The 16,385-nt window shown below is 39.5% G+C and overlaps 1 protein-coding gene and 1 pseudogene across 2 annotated transcripts in view; one reads left to right on the top strand and one right to left on the bottom strand.

The window, feature by feature from the left end:
* UHRF2 (ubiquitin like with PHD and ring finger domains 2) overlaps positions 1–742 on the bottom strand; it is a 73,788-nt gene extending 73,046 nt beyond the window's left edge. Inside the window, exon 1 of one of the 2 annotated variants that reach the window (XR_009051216.1) lies at positions 253–742. Coding sequence is in view for 1 of the 2 variants with exons in the window: in XM_057720481.1 (XP_057576464.1) it covers positions 253–405 (153 nt within the window). In the remaining variant the exon portion in view is untranslated. The remainder of the gene's footprint in view (positions 1–252) is intronic. The other variant, XM_057720481.1, reaches the window with a different exon arrangement.
* A 7,806-nt stretch (positions 743–8,548) lies between these two features.
* LOC130844398 (signal recognition particle 19 kDa protein-like) lies at positions 8,549–14,326 on the top strand (annotated as a pseudogene).
* The last annotated feature ends 2,059 nt before the right edge of the window (positions 14,327–16,385 follow it).

The raw sequence follows: 16,385 nt of genomic DNA on the forward strand, positions 1-16,385 counted from the left end.
CGGCGCTGCGGGCGCCGCCGCCTCCGACCCCGCCGAGAGCACCTGCACCGGGGCCGGCCGGGACCCCGCTGCGCCCCACAGGCGGGCCCAGGGCCGCACTCTGAGCCTCGCGGGCTGCCCACCCGAAGTGGAGCCAGGTGCGCTCTGAGCGCGCGGTGCACCAAGCCCTCCAGCCCGCCCAGCCCACGCCTCCCGGTGGCGCCCCGCTGCCCTTGCTCGCGCTTCCAGAGGAGTGCGGTGGGCGCGCCTCACCTGCTTGCCCCGGTAGAAGAGGCGCTGGCACTCGGGCCGCACGTCGAACAGCGCCCACACCCGCTCGCGCAGCTCTTCAATTGTGGCTTTCCGAGACACGTCCTCAATGGTGCGCGTCTGGGAGCCGTCGATGGTGCGAACCTGGATCCACATCTCGGCGCCGGGAGAAGGGGCCGGCTCCGCTTTGTCTCCCCCAGCGCTCGGGGCGCCGCGCCCCGCCCGGCCCGCGCCGCTTCCCCGGCGGCTCTGGCTCTCCCGCGGCTAGCGGGCGAACGCGCGCACCAGCGAGGAAGACCGACCAGACGCCGGGCCCGACAAGCAGCGGTGAATCCCAGACCGTGCGCCCACCCGACAGAACTGAGGAGCGAAGGAAACCGGAACCAGTCGGAAGCGCGGCTACGATCGCAGTCCCCGCCTCACAAATAGGAAGCAGCCTTGTCTGCGCCGCGCCGAGTGTTTACTTATAGAGCTCTAGCTCCCACATGGAGGTCACGGCGCCAACCCGGATCTCGCGAGATCTACGCCGGGGCTCCACCTTAAAGAGGAAGCGACTAGGGAAGTGGCTATAGACCAGAGGGAACTAAAATGGGCGGGTGTGCGGAGGGCGGGGCGGAGGGGCGGGGCCGCCGAGAGCCGTTACTCGCGCCGGCACCTGGGCACTGGACACGCCCTCTAGTCTTCGGGTGTCTGGCGGTTACAGGGCCGCCCACATGGGTTCCCGCTTTGGTCCTCGCTTTGGTCCTGGTTTCGCGACCCAAGGCGCGAACGACTCCTCAGGCTTAGCCGGTTAGGTGCTGTGGTCTCAAAAACACACCAAAGAAACTCTGACGTGCACTTGTATGACCATGAAAAGCGGTGTGCGTGTTCGCGGGCGCGGCCTAGGTTTGTGAGAAAGCACGTAAGGAAATGCACCCACCAGACACCGCCAGCCACGCGGCCTGGCGAGGCCGGCCACCAAGGAAAGGCCCCGGGGACCCTTTTGCTTCGCGAGCTCGTTTCCCGCAGGGGCCGAATGCCGCCTTCGCGCGGAAACCCGCCTGCTGGGGTTTCCCGCCGCTGGGCCGAGGTGGCGGCCCTAGGCCTGCAGGCTGCGGGGCCGGCTGGGATCGCCCTCTTCGGGCCCGCTGCGCTCACAACCGGACCGCGGGCCAAGGAGGTGTTGGTGCCGCCGCCCCGAGGGCCTCTCGCGGTTTGCGTTTGTGGACCTTACGGGTTAGTGAGCATTTTGGCCTGAGGGGTTGGCGGGGTCACGGAAAGCGCTTTTAAAGGATGCGAAATTACACACCTCCGAAGAAAGAATTCCAGGGATCCCACTAGGAGTAAATTCTCAGGAATAGGCCCAAAGCAGTATTACCTAACACACCGAACAGTGGGCTTATTTCAGATAAGAAGGACGAGAGCATGTGAAGGTAGAAAGAGTTGTGTATATAAGATGAATATTTGCCAGAGTCCATAACTTGAGTATTCAGACTAGTGCAGGTGGTTAGCGTAAAGGTAGAGCAGCATTTTTGTAATAACCACTTAAAATAATTGCAAGTACAGAGAAGTCCAGTAGTATGATTTTAATAAAAGATGGCCCGACACGGGAGGGACAGAAAAAAAAATGGAATGCACATACACATTTCTGTCCCTGCTCTTCTTGAAAATTTTACATTCACTGTATACTTTAAATATAATTCATCTTGTCTGCTCCTGATTTAAGTAAAGCAAATAATGAGTATATTCATTGCATGTGTAAATATAAGCATGCTTATAACCTGCCCAATAAGGGACAGCAATTTGCTATCATAGGGTATGTAATGCCATTGTGGAGGCATATTAAGACTTTTTTTTAAGAATTCTCTGCTCACAAAGAATTTACAATCCAATTCAGATAAGATTTAGAAAAAAGTGAAATATTAAAGAGTAACTTAGTACTAAATTGTCTACTGTTGGTTAAAACAACAGTTTGAGATGAGAGAAGGGGAACTAGAATGATCTGTGAGCTTAAAGATAAGGGTACAGGACTTCCTAGGTGGCGCAGTGGTAAAGAATCTGCCTGCCAATGCAGGGGACACGGGTTCGAGCTCTGCCCTGGGAAGATTCCACATGCCGCAGAGCAACTAAGCCCGTGTGCCTAAAAAAAAAAAAAAAAAGATAAGGGTACAACTTGACCTGAGTTAAATGGTGTATTGTAATGAAGGCAGCATTTTAACATTCAATTCACAGATTGAGATAGACCTGAATGGTAAACACAGTTCTGCTATTTACTTAAAATGTGATCTTGGACAAATTATTTACTTCAATTTCCTCAACATCAAATGGTGCTTATACCATCTAATGAGTGTAGAGTGTTTAGCATAGTGCCTATCCCTTGCTGGTACACAATAAATTATTTTTGTGCTATTATTATGGAGAGGATTTAGTTAAGTACAGAATGCCCAAAGAGGAGAGAGTGCTTAAGCAAAGACAGAAGGTATGCATTTTTACAGGTCAGAAGAGATTGCATATAAGAGAAAGATTGACTAAATGGGGAAGAGTAGAGTGTGAAGATTAGCATTCAAAGCAGTAGAGTTTGTGGGCCCCAGGGAGAAACTAAGATTTTTAAAGGAGTCCACTGATGTGATTAAATATGCCTTTGGAAAGACAGCAGTAGGAATGTGGAAGGATGCCTTGGGGAAAAACTAAGGGACAGGGAGAGGAGGGGGAGATGCTGTCAGAAAGCTTATCGAAAGAGGCAGTTGTGTCAGTTTTGGTGAAATTTGTGGCAGTGGGTGGGAGAAGAAAGGGTAGATTCTAGAGTATTCTAGAAAACCAAGCCTATCAGACTTGTAGAATGCGTGGATAGGAGGAATGATGAAAATGGAATGCTAGGAATAATTCCCAAGTTTCTAGTTTGGGAGCCTGAAAGGATGGTTTTTGTAGATGATGATGCTCTTAACTAGATAAGGAAGCAAATTGGGAAAATGCAGTGAGTTCCCTTTGCACTGTGTAACCCTTGAAACACACCCAAAATATACCTAGATGGAGATATTTAGGTGACAGTTGGAAACACAAGTCCAAAGTTTTGAAGGGAAATAGAAAAGTTCTCAAAGAAGAACTAGTCAAGACCTCCTGTACTCATTCCCATGAGACAATTTGTCCTTCTTAATGTGGTGGGGTGGGGGGTGGAGGGAAACTACTGTCAAAATTGGGTATCTACTGGGACTGTATAGGATTTGTGTTAATCTAGTCAGTATATATCCCAAATGATTAACAGGACAGGGCTTAGAGATGTGAGACCCAGAAAAGATATATTTGTCCTGTGCAGACCAAGTTAATTACATCTGGAAACATGAGCTTTTGTGTATAGTAAATTACTTAGGCTATAAATAACTGCAAATAGTGATTTTATATGTAACAAAAATACGTCCTTCTGTATTTCTCCACACAGTACATCTTGTAACTAAGGTTTTCTCTCTTTCCCTGCAATGCTGTTGTTGTCTGCTTAGGAAGCTGCCCTGTTTTAAAAACAAGGTAGAAGTTCTGTGACAAAAACCATAATATCAGACAGTTCTGACATACCATGCCTTATTACCAGATGTGTAGCTGAAACAACTTGGATGTGAACAAGGAAAGAAAAGAGGAATTATTTACATGGATGAGAAGCAAATACTAAAGTTTATGCCATCAGTCATGATTTAATATTCGTTCAAGTCAAAAGAGGCAAAACAGATAAAAGATTGATTGTAGAACTAATTATTCTAGAATCTTATCACCCCTCAGAATATCTCATTTTCTCAACTAATGCCTCAAAATCAACACACACACACACATGCACTCACGCACACACATATACATGTAAAGTGAATTTCAGTCTGGTCTCTAAAGTTCTGATTACCACCTTTTCATCTGCACATCTTTGATGATTACCTTCCTCTTGCTCCTCCAGGACCACTCTCTACCTGCCGGCTGTCCTGGAGTCCAAGGGCAGAGAGTACATGGGATTAGTTTGTCCATGATGCCAACTGAGTTTGTCCGGTGGGGAGGAAGCACAGACAGGAAACTGCAGGATGGGACGAGAGTGAGGTCAGTATATTTATTCCACTGGCTTTCTTCCTGAAAGGTCACCTAGCCTTCCTGGGAAGTCACTACCCCTCCAAAAGTGATCTGCTCTGCTTGACTCACTTTTCTGTGTTCTGGTAACCGCTTCCTCTTTTGTTGCTTTGGGTCTAGGGATTGTAACATTTTTACAGTCCTGGATTTATACATAATCCTTCTGTTTCCTATACCTTTGCCCACAGCCTTTTTTTGCCCCTTTTTTCTTTTAACTGAGGTATAGTTGATGTACAGTATTATATGTTTCAGATATACAACATAGTGATTTACAATTTTTAAAGGTTCTATTCCATTTATAGTTATTATAAAGTGTTGGCTATATTTCCTGTGCTGTACAATATAACCTTGTAGCTTATTTATTTTATACATAGTAGTTTGTACCTCTTAATTCCGTATCCCTATTTTGCTCCTCCTCCCTACCCTGTCCCCAGTGGTAACCATTAATTCCTTCTCTATATCTGTGACTCTGTTACTTTTTGTTATATTCACTAGTTTGTTTTATTTTTTAGATTCTATGTATAAGTGGTATTGCACAGTATTTGTCTTTCTCTGTCTGACTTATTTCACTTAGCATAATACCCTCCAAGTTCATCCATGTTGTTGCAAATGGCAAAATTTCATTCCTTTTTATGGCTGAGTAATATTCCACTCTTTGTGTATATGTATGTATGTATGCATGTGTGTGTGTATATATATGTATATCTCACATCTTTATCCATTTATCTGTTGATGTACACTTAAGTTGCTTCCATATCTTGGCAATTGTAAATAATGCTGCTATGAACATTGTTGGAGTACATGTATCTTTTTGAATTAGTGGGATTTTTTTTATACCCAGGAGTGGAATTGCTGGGTCATTTGGTAGTTTCATTTTTAGTTTTTTGAGAAACTTCCATACTGTTTCCCACAGACCCACACTCTTTTCATTGGTCCCTTGTGAGGGGAAAAAAAACATTAAAAGTACCTTAACTGGAAGTTTTCTATTATAATTTCTAATGCTATTTCTAAAAGAACTACACATTACAAGAAATGAACTAGAATGTCCACTGACTAAAAAGCACTTCATATTGTGATTCATTACTTAAACTAGCCATATTTTAAAGGTTATTCTCTTTCTTTTTAATAGAATCACAGATTTTTTACTGTGGAAATCTACTTCATAGATCATTCCAGTCTAAACTCTTTAACAAATGAGAAACTGATTTCGACAAGGACATGTAACCAATGAGTGACAGTGTTAGAGCCTAAATTTCCTGTGTCCTTCCTCTTTAGCCAGTGTTCTTTACCCTTCAGCTGTCGCTCTTTTGTTTCTCTGGACGCCTCCCCATTCATGTTATCTAGAAAATAATCCTCGTCTTTCCTGCAGTGAGTGCTCTGGTTCTTTGGAATACCTGATGATTCAAATAGGGGGACCTGGGATTCTCATTAAACACTTGTAATTTATTCCTATTTTTAGTCACATGCCTTTTCCTGCCTTCTGAGATTGGTCCTTCTTATTGTTCAATCTTTCTAAGAGTTTTTGAATCAGTTCTGCTCAGATTTCTCCACTGAAGGCTTTTAGGGTTCAACTTCCTGATGATGGGGTCAACTTAGTGTTTAACTTCCATTTACAACTAGCTTTGCAAAACAAATTTTAGAGGTTTAAAATAACAACAGTCACTTTACTATCTCCCAGTTTCTGTGGGACAAGAATTCTGAAATGGCTTAGAAAGCCAGAGTTCTCACTCAGAATCTGTCATGCTGTTGCAGTCAGATGCAGTTAGAAGGAAGAGTGGGGACTAGAAGAGTAGGGAACTAGCTAGGATCTTTCCCTAAGAAATCTCAGGACATCTCCATATGGTCTCTCCATTTGGGCTGGATTGGACTTTCTCACAGCGTGGCTGCCTCAAAGCAGTCAGGCTGCTTACGTGGTAGTTGAAGATTTTAACGGTGAGAATTCCAGTGAGCAAAGTGTAAGCTGTATCATTTGTTATGGCCTAGTTTGAAAGTCACATAGTGTCACTTCTACCATATTCTTTTGAGCAAAACATTCACAAAAGCCCACTCAGTTTCAGGGGGAGGAGATAGAGACCCCACCTCTAGATGAGAGGGGTGTCAAAGCTACATTGTAAGAGCATATGGGATGGAAGATGTTGCAGCCACTTGGGGGCAACAGAATCTGCAACACAACTCCTCCATCTAATTTTTTCCTTTTTTTGTCTTTTTTGTGCAAACAAGAGTTTTTTAAGTTATGAAATGCAAAAAAGATATAGAGAATAATATAGTAGACACTTTTGTATTGTATTCACCACCTTGCTTTGGCGTTAAAACCTCTCTCTGTTTACATTCCTCTTTCTCTCCCTTTTCCAAAGAGATAAACATTGTCTTATTTATTATTGTCATGCCTGTTTTTTACTTTTAACACATGTATCTTTAAACAATAGTAAATTTGGTATCTTTTTAAGCTTTATATAACATGATTCTGTACAACACAAACTTTTAAACTCAATATTAGTTTTCTGACACGTTGATATATAGCTCTAGTACAAAGTTTCTTAAAGGCTCAGATGGTAAATATGTTAGATTTTGTGGGCAGACAATCTTTGTTGCAACTACTTATTCTGCCGTTGTAGTACAAAAGCAGCTCTAGTCAATATGTAAATATGGTGTACCTGTGTTCTGATAAAACTTTATTTATAAAAATAGATGGCGGAGTACAGAATTTGGCCTGTGGGCCATGGTTTGCTGACCCCAGCTCTGTTATAAAATTTATAACACTTTAGACATCTTGTGTTCCCTGAAAGTTCTTCTGGATTATAACCCAATCTCAACCCCATCTTTATCATGCTTATCTGCATTAAGAAGAAATTTTGAGAAATACTGATTTAGGAATAAAATTAACAGATTTACTAGTTTTTGATTTATGAAAAGCCTCACTGGACTCCACTTTTCATCTTTTATTCTTGAGGGTAAAAGTCAGTAAATGCCTTTAGACCCCTCTAGCCACCCTCTTTGAACTCTGATTAGCTCTTTCCTACTATCTATGCCTTCTCTACCTAGAAAATTTTAATTCATATGTTAAGATTTCCTGCAAATGCCACTTCCTTCAGGATGCCTTTCCTGATACTTCCCAGTTGAAAGAGAGACTTCCTCTGTATTCCCATACTTAGTTCATATGCCTAACACTTAACTCAGAGCTGTAATTATTTGTTTGCATGGGTGTCTTCCCCATTAAAATTTTGATTCCCTGGAGAACAGAGACTTATTCTGTGTATCTTTGTTTCCAACACAAAACTCAGTGCTTGGTACCCAGATATACTTAACAAGTGGTTGTTGAAGGATGGAAGGGAGGGAGGAACTAGTGTTCAGGTGTCTACTTGGAATAAGAAACAAGTTTGCATAAAATGCAGGCCTCTAAAGGCAAAGACACTTCTCTTCTACCCCACCTCACCTGAGTATTTTTTCATGCCCTCCCTCTTTGCAGGGAGGCAGATAAATCACATCTTCTTTTATACAGATAGTTATAATTTTTGCATAGAAAAAACTTTGCTGTACATTTTCTTATGATCTAAGCTCCTAGGTTCTAAGGTATTGAACACTCTCAAAACTATTACTATTTATGAAGAAGGACAAGAAAATTGAGGTAATAAAAAAATATAGGCTTTTTTTCCTAGACTATTTTAGAGGAAAAAGTAGTGTTTCAATCTCACTAATATATTTAGTTTGCTATAAGGATTATTGCCTGCAAAGGAGAAAGATTATTGACATTAAAATACTTTCTAAAGAAAGATATGGCCCCCCTCCTCATTTTCCAGTTAAAAACACATGTTGACATTATTTTACAGGTTTGCATGAGGAAGAAATACTGTATGACTGATCCATATCCATTAGTAACTCGTTTGTTCAATGAAGATTTAATGAAGTTGTGTAGCATGATGGAAAGAACATGGGCTCTAGAATTAGATAGACCTGATTTTGAATCTGGGTTCTGCACATTACCAGCATTTGGCATTGGGCAACTTATTTAATTTCTCTGAGCTTTGATTTCTGTATCTGAAAAGGGTATAATAATACCTCTCATAGTGCCACAAGAACCAAATGAGGTGAAGTTTCATTGCATAGGCACTCAATAATGATTTTTTCCTCTGTTTTTGTCACAATATCTGAGTGCATTGTCAATAGAATTTATTCTGGTTTTCAAATGATCTTGTTAGGCTTTTGAGATAATAAAGAATTCGGGATGGGAAGCATTGGTGTTATTTTAAAAAGCATTTTATGGCTTTGGATTTATGAGCTTGAGGGAGCTCTTTCCAATAGGGATTCTATCAGCTCAAGATGGAGGTAAGTTATGAAGTGCCAACTTCTGCTTGGCAAATTTACATATATCTAAATTAATTTGGTGTTTTATTAGTTCAACAAGCAAATCATGTTTGTGAGGCTGTTTAAACACCTTAGGGTCCTCTTATGAAATCTCAGAGGATTTTCAAAACTCAAAAAGATCTGTCTGCCTTCTCTCTGCTCACTCCCAGATCCCGAATTAAAAACCTAAACTATAACTTTGTAAAGCCAAAAAACATTACAACACAATTGCAAGAAATATTTACAACAACATTATAGTCCCATTTTCTCATTTTCTCCCTGGTACCTAAAATGCTATTTACACAATGTGAATAAACCAGATGTATCTAATGCACATCTTCCAAAACTGTACTATTAAAATTGCATTTTATAAGATTTTCATACAGTGAAGAAATTTTATCCCGTCTAGGTTGTTGAAAGAGAATTTTTCTAGAATATTTAACCTACATATTTTCTTTTACAAACCACCACAATTTTTATCATAAACAGTAATGTAATTTATAGACTACAAAGAATTTTAGCAAAAGACTATGTTAGACTGGGAGTTAGAAGGAACTGTTTGGGCAAATCATAGCTTTTCTTGGCTATCAATATCCTATCTGTAAATTGAGATGAGCAGGAAAGGTAGTATTGGTTTAAACTATTCTCTTTTAGATGGTGATGCAGTGGTTGAGAGAGTCAGCTTTGGAGTCAAATGTGTGAGGCAAATGTCAGTTTCCTCAACTGTAGTTGATTAGGTACCTAGTAGATTTGTGGTAAGAATAAATGAGATATCACATGTAAGTACTTAACCTACCATTCAGTGAATGTTGACTGCCACTATCAGCAGCAGCTGGTGGCAGGACTCAGAAGCAATTTAAATATGAGTTTCTCGTAATAATGATTAAGAATTCCTTTTCCATCAAGTACTTGAGATATACTTCTTCTATATGTTAGGTTTTGCTGCCTAATAAACTATCTCAAAATTTAGAGGCTTAAAACAGCAGCCATTTATTTAACTCATTATTCTATGTGTTAACAATTTGGGCTACGCCCAGCTGAGCAGTTCTTCAGCTCTCAGATGATGGCTGGCTGTATCTAGAATGGCCTCACCTGTCACTGCACCATATGGGTCTAGCCTGGGCTTGTTCACATGGTGGGTGTGCAGGGTTCTACAAGAGCCAGTGGAAGCCAAAAAGGCCCCTTGAGGCCTAGACTTGGAATTGGCACAGGGTCAATTCACCAGGTTTTATTGACCAAAGCAAGTCATAAAACCAGCCCAAACTCAAGGAGTGGGAAAATTGACTCCTCTTCTTAAAAGGAGGAGCTGCAAAGACTCATTGCAAAGGGATAGAGAGGAAAATAATTATGGCAATTTTTGTAATTAATCTAAAACACCATCTCATTACCCATTGGTAATCTTTTATGGCTTTAGTAACTTTGTTACCGTACTTCTCATAATCTTCCAATATTTCAGTCTACCACAGATTATTGTTGTAAGTGTGCTTCATATATATGCTGGTACAGGCTGATTTTTTTTCTCACATGACCAGTTGATGCAGGTGAACTTTGATCTATCTGAAAATTGTGATCCAGTATCATTTTATCTAATCCCTGCTAAGGCAAAATTATATATAATAATTTCTTGAGTGACCCCTTGGAATATATCATGATACAATCTGAAAGACATTAGAAAGTATTGTTTTTTTGGTTTTTACCCATAAAAATGAATATTGCTTTTATGAATATCACAATATTTAGTTTCTTAAAATTTATCACAAGTCTCAGTAGAATGGACTCAAGATAAAGAGCTGAATATATTGAGTGTTAGCAAGAATATAAAGCAACTGGACTTTCATACATTGCTGGTGAAAGTGTAAATTGATTCAACCAAATTTGAAACCTGGGCATAGAAATTAGTGCATACGTTCAACAAAATGTGTAAAAGAATGTTCATAGTAGCTTTAGTTATAATAGCTCCAAATTGTAAATTGCCTAAATGTCTATAAGTAGGAGAATGGATGAACAAATTGTAGTGTATTCATACAGTAGAATACTATACAGCAATAAGAAGAATGAACTACTAATATATGCCGCAATATGAATGAATCACAAAATTATTGATTAAATGAAGCCAGGCACAAAAAGCACATACTATATGTTTCCCTATATATGAAGTTCTAGAAGATACAAATTTAATCCATATTGTTAGAAGTCAAACCTTTGGGGAGTAAAGGAATTGGTGGTGTTGACTGGGAAGAGTACAAGCAAAACTTCTGGGTGATGGTAATATTCTATATTTTGGATCTGGGTAGGGGCCACAGCAGGGTTTAGATATGTAAAAATTTAGTGAACTATACACTTATGGTGTGTTCACTTTACCATATGTGTATTATAATATACATACACATAATTATATAGATGTCCTTCTTAGAAATAATGGACTTTAAAATTCTATCTATTGGTGTCATAAATGAAAACATAAATCTTATCCCTGGCCTCAGGTTGATCTGTATAGAGAAAATAAAAAGCTTTCTGCTCTTCCTCCTCCTCTTTCAGAGATTAATTAGGAGGAAAGCCCAGTATAAGAATTTGATCTGGTCAAAAGAAAAGCTAAATTTAAAAGCTTCTTAAAAAAACAAACAAGCAAAAAAAAAAAAAACCACACATACACAAACAAATAAAAGCTTCTTAAGTGTTTTACAGGTTCCTAACTTAAGAATATTTATGAGAGATTGGTTGTTCTCTTTTTTGGGAAAGGTGTGTTACATACACACACATGTGTGAATATGTATGCATGTTTGTGACCATGTGTGTACACATGCTCTGTGCACACATGTGGTGCACATATGTGTGCACATGAATGTGTACGTGTGTGCATGTGTGTTTTCTACTACCTTCCCATAGGAGGAGTGAGGAGGCATAACTGTCCTCTAAAATAGCAAAGGTTTCATGAAAATGTGTATGGTTTGAGTCCCAAGATTCTGCTGAAGATCCCAAGGACTATTATTCCCAATGCAGATTTGGGAAATGTTCAGCTTCAGGTGAATTGCTCTATATGCAGGTGGGATACAAGGCACAGAGCCTGGGACTAGTATGTCACTCCTGTGTTAGGGACTAGAATATTTCTAAAGTAGGGTTAGCACCACACTATGAAAGGAAAAGGAGGGTAAAAGTGAACTATGAAGAAGGGTAGTGGAAGCAAGTCTAGGAACTAAGGTGTTGGTCCAAGGGAACTATTATTTCTGTTCCTTTGGACCTATAGCAACTGGTTCTGTGTTTTTTTCCTATATTGTAATACATTCTATCTTTCCCACAATTTTTCCAAAAAGCATAGTATCCATTCTGCAGCGTTATGTTAGTGGTGTTGTGGGGACAGTGGGCAGGGAATGAAGAGACAAGGCAGTAAATAGAAGAGCAGCCTTACCACCTCACCTTTCCCTGGGGACAATTTAACTGGAACAACAGGGTATAGAGGGGGAGGATGGTGATCCTAGAATTCATAAGGCCACCAGTAGTGAAATGAACCAAACCTCACTGTGGAGGTGGCAGTTAGGAGTTATGTGACCACAGAGAAGCTGCTGTAGCATGGACAAATGCAGGAGGGGATGAGAGACCAACCCTCTGAGGTGAGGCAGGGGTGGGAAAGGTAGGGAAAAGCAAGCAGACCCTTGGCTCACAATGCGGTGCGGGATCTTTGATTAAGAGACTGGAATGACATGTGAATGAGAAGATATGAAAGAATGAGAGCTATTGGATTTTTTTTTATGTGTTGAAATTTACCATGCGTATAATTTTAAAAAGTCAAAATTAAGAGTCAAAATGCATTTGCATTTGGCTTCCCGATATCATGAAATTATGGGGACAAATTGAAGCAAAGTACAAATTTTTAAAAGTAGGGTTATACTCAAAATATGTTCCTCAAGGATTTCAATTATTCTGAATTATTCATAGATCTGTAGGGGAAAAATAATGGATTAGAAGTGAATGTGGTTGAAATTGGTGCATATCCTCAGCAACTTTATCCAAAGTCAACATATATGCTAAATGAATTATAATTGTCAAAAAGGTCAAAAGAAACTCAAGGAGAGTGAATGTAATTGAGACAGGGTCATGGCCTTGTCAGATTTTGTATTCAGTAACTTTAGCAATACAACTCTTAAAATATTGCTGGAGGGTTTTTGTATGTCCCATAGTTTTGGAATCTATGTAGAAATAGAATAGATGCCCCTGAATGTCTCCTTTGAAACAGGAAGTCCAGTCAGGACAATAAGAGAGGTAGTAGTGGTGAACAGAGGAAATATGATTTCCTTGTATCTTTTCTGGGCTGAGTCCCAATCCATATATGGTGATTATGTTGGTAACTGTGAATGTGGCCCAGTTTTGGAGCAATCAGTTCAATCACGATGTAGTTATTAAAGCATCCAGCCCCACATGGTCATTCCATTTGCTTTTGTGTATAGAACCAGTTTATTATTTTTCTGTTAAATTCTTTGCAAGATTCCTGGGTTTTTTTTTTTTTTTTTGCCTCGGATGTTGTATTAGTTTGCTATGGTTGCCATAACAAAATACCACAAACTTGGGTGGCTTAAACAAATTTATTTTCTCACAGTTAGGAGGATGGAAGTCCAAGAACAAGGTGTCCACATGTTTGGTTTCTCCTAAGCCTCTATCCTTGGCTTTCAGATAGCTACCTTCTCACTGTGTGTTCATATGGTCTTTTTTCTGTGTCAGTGCATCCCTGTTCTTTCCTTTTCTTCTTATAAGGATTGATGTTGGTTTAGAATCTTACCCTTATGACTGATTTAACCTTAGTTACCTCTTTAAAGGCTTTATCTCCAAATACAGTCACATTGGGAATTAGGACTTCAATGGATAAATTCTGGGGAAGGGGGACACAATTCAGTCTATGGAATAATACTAAACCCATGAACTTAAAATTGTCTTATTATCCACTTTCCTTTTAAGATTACATCTTGCTACTGATTACAAACAGCAAAATACCTTAAGTGAAGGATGAATTGCTGTTAAAAAAAAAACCCTGAAATAATTTCAGAATTTAAAATTTACTTCAGCCAGGTAGAACCTCAGATTGCTAAGAGCTGACTGAATTATAACCACATGTTGAATATTAATCTTAGAAAACGCAATTATCTAAAATGTTAGTAACTTTTGGGAAATAGAGCCGAGTTCCGGTCGGCTTTTTGTCTGGAGGTACGGCCTGGTCGCTGTCTGGTCGGGGGTGAAGGTGGCTTGTGCCGCCACGTGATCTCCGGCCGACAAGAACAGGTTCATTTGTATCTATCCTGCTTATTTAAATAACAAGAAGACCATTGGGGAGGGGCGGTGAATCCCCATAAGTAAGGCTGTTGAAAATCCTACAGCTACAGAGATTCAAGATGTGTGCTCAGCAGTTGGACTTAATGTATTTCTTGAGAAAAATAAAATGTACTCTAGAGAATGGAATCATGATCTTCAGTACAGGGGCAGAGTCCGAGTCCAGCTCAAACAGGAAGATGACAGCCTCTGTCTTGTACAGTTTCCATCACGTAAGTAAGTAATGTTGTATGCTGCAGAAATAATTCCTAAACTGAAAACAAGGACACAAAAAACAGGCGGTGGTGACCAAAGTCTTCAGCAAGGAGAGGGAAGTAAAAAAGGGAAAGGAAAGAAGAAGTGACTTGGTATGAGAATCAAGGATGTGGTACTACTGAAAGAAACATGAATGGAGGCTTCTCATTTGTATCTGAGAGAAACAAACTTTTTGTTTGCATCATTTAACCGAGCTATGAACATTTGTACCTCCCATCTTCAGCATCAGAGTTGACAGTGAAATACATTTACATCAGAAGTTTGCATCCAGCTCTAATGCAGTATAAAAGAAATTTTTTTTTTTTTGCCTTTTAACACAGAGTTTTTGTGGAAGAAAGAAGTGTATTTTTAAATGGACAGTGGACTCTACTATACGTTACTTGAAATCCTATTTGTTAGTCCTCTGTGTAAACATGTTTCAAATAAATGAATTTAATAAGATTTGAAATACACATTTTGTTCATCTTTTAAGTTAATGAAATAAAATTTGAAACTGACTTTTGTAGCTTTTGCTTATGAACTAATTAATGCCAGTTGAGGAGATAAAGAGAATGAAATGGGGAGTGGAAGCTTCGTGTGAGCCTAAAACAAGAAGAAAGGGGTTAAATCCTTTTGGAGGTCTGTAAAGAGGCAGTCTATAGATCGTATTCTTTTAATCAGTTATTGTAATTGAATTGTTCAGTCAATCACTAGTTTGTTGGCATGTGAAAAGTCCTGGAGTTTAAGCTTTAGATTTGCTTACTATGTAGACTTAAGAATATTATTGTAATTGGAGTTCTAAAATTACCTATGCTTTAGCACCTTGAGATAAACTTTTTGTCAAGAAACTAAAAAAAAAAAAAAATGTTAGTAAGCTCACTGGCAAATAGATAACAAAAACCAACTGCATAGAAAAAACACTGTGAGAAAGAATACAATGATCTGATCTTTTTTACTTTGCAAAAAAAAAATTCTAATGAGACTATTTTCAGAGCTTTTTTTCCTTTTATTAGACAAGATTAAATCCTAAAAGAGCCTAAGTAAAGAATTTTGCTTACTAAAGCTAGATAGTTAAGATGAAATGTTTTCCTTAAAAAATGAACTCAATAATTCAAATTAATAATTTCTAAAAAATAGGTAGTGAGTCTATGACATAAATCATAGCAAGATCCTTTCTGACTCACCTCCTAGAATAATGGAAATAAAATAAAAAATAAACAAATGGGACCTAATGAAACTTAAAGCTTTTGCACAGCAAAAGAAACCATAAACAAGACAAGAAGGCAACACTCAGAATGGGAGAAAATATTTGCCAATGAAGCAACTGACAAAGGATTAATCTCCAAAATATACAAGCAGCTCATGCAGCTTAATACCAAAAAAGCAAATAACCCAATTCACAAATGGGAGGAAGACCTAAATAGACATTTCTCCAAAGAAGACATGCAGATGGCTAACAAACACATGAAAAGATGCTCAACATACTAATCATTAGAGAAATGGAAGTCAAAGCCACAATGTGGTATCACCTCACACTGGTCAGAGTGGCCATCATCAAAACATCTAGAGACAGTAAATGCTGGAGAGGGTGTGGAGAAAAGGGAACTCTCCTGCACTGTTGGTGGGAATGTAAGTTTGTACAGCCACTATGGAAAACAGTTTGAAGGTTCCTTAAAAAACTAAAAATAGAACTACCATATGATCCAGCAATCCCACTCCTGGGCATATACCCAGAGAAAACCATAATCCAAAAACAAACATGTATTGTAATGTTTATTGCAGCACTATTTACAATAGCCAGGACATGGAAGCAACCTAAATGCCCATTAACAGATGAATGGTTGAAGAAGTTGTGGCACATATATACAATGGAATATTACTCAGCCATAAAAAGGAATGAAATGGAGTTATTTGTAATGAGGTGGATAGACATAGAGACTGTCATACAGAGTGAAGTAAGCCAGAGAGAGAAAAACAAATAACATATGCTAACTCATATATATGGAATCTAAAAAAGTGGTACTGATGAACCCAGTGACAGGGCAAGAGTAAAGATGCAGATGTAGAGAATGGACTTGAGGACACGGGGGTGGGGGCATGAAGGGGAAGCTGGGATGCAGTGAGGGAGTAGCATGGACATATATACACTATCAAATGTAAAATAGCTA

This window comes from Hippopotamus amphibius, chromosome 2, assembly GCF_030028045.1.
Source record: "Hippopotamus amphibius kiboko isolate mHipAmp2 chromosome 2, mHipAmp2.hap2, whole genome shotgun sequence".
Taxonomy (NCBI): domain Eukaryota; kingdom Metazoa; phylum Chordata; class Mammalia; order Artiodactyla; family Hippopotamidae; genus Hippopotamus; species Hippopotamus amphibius.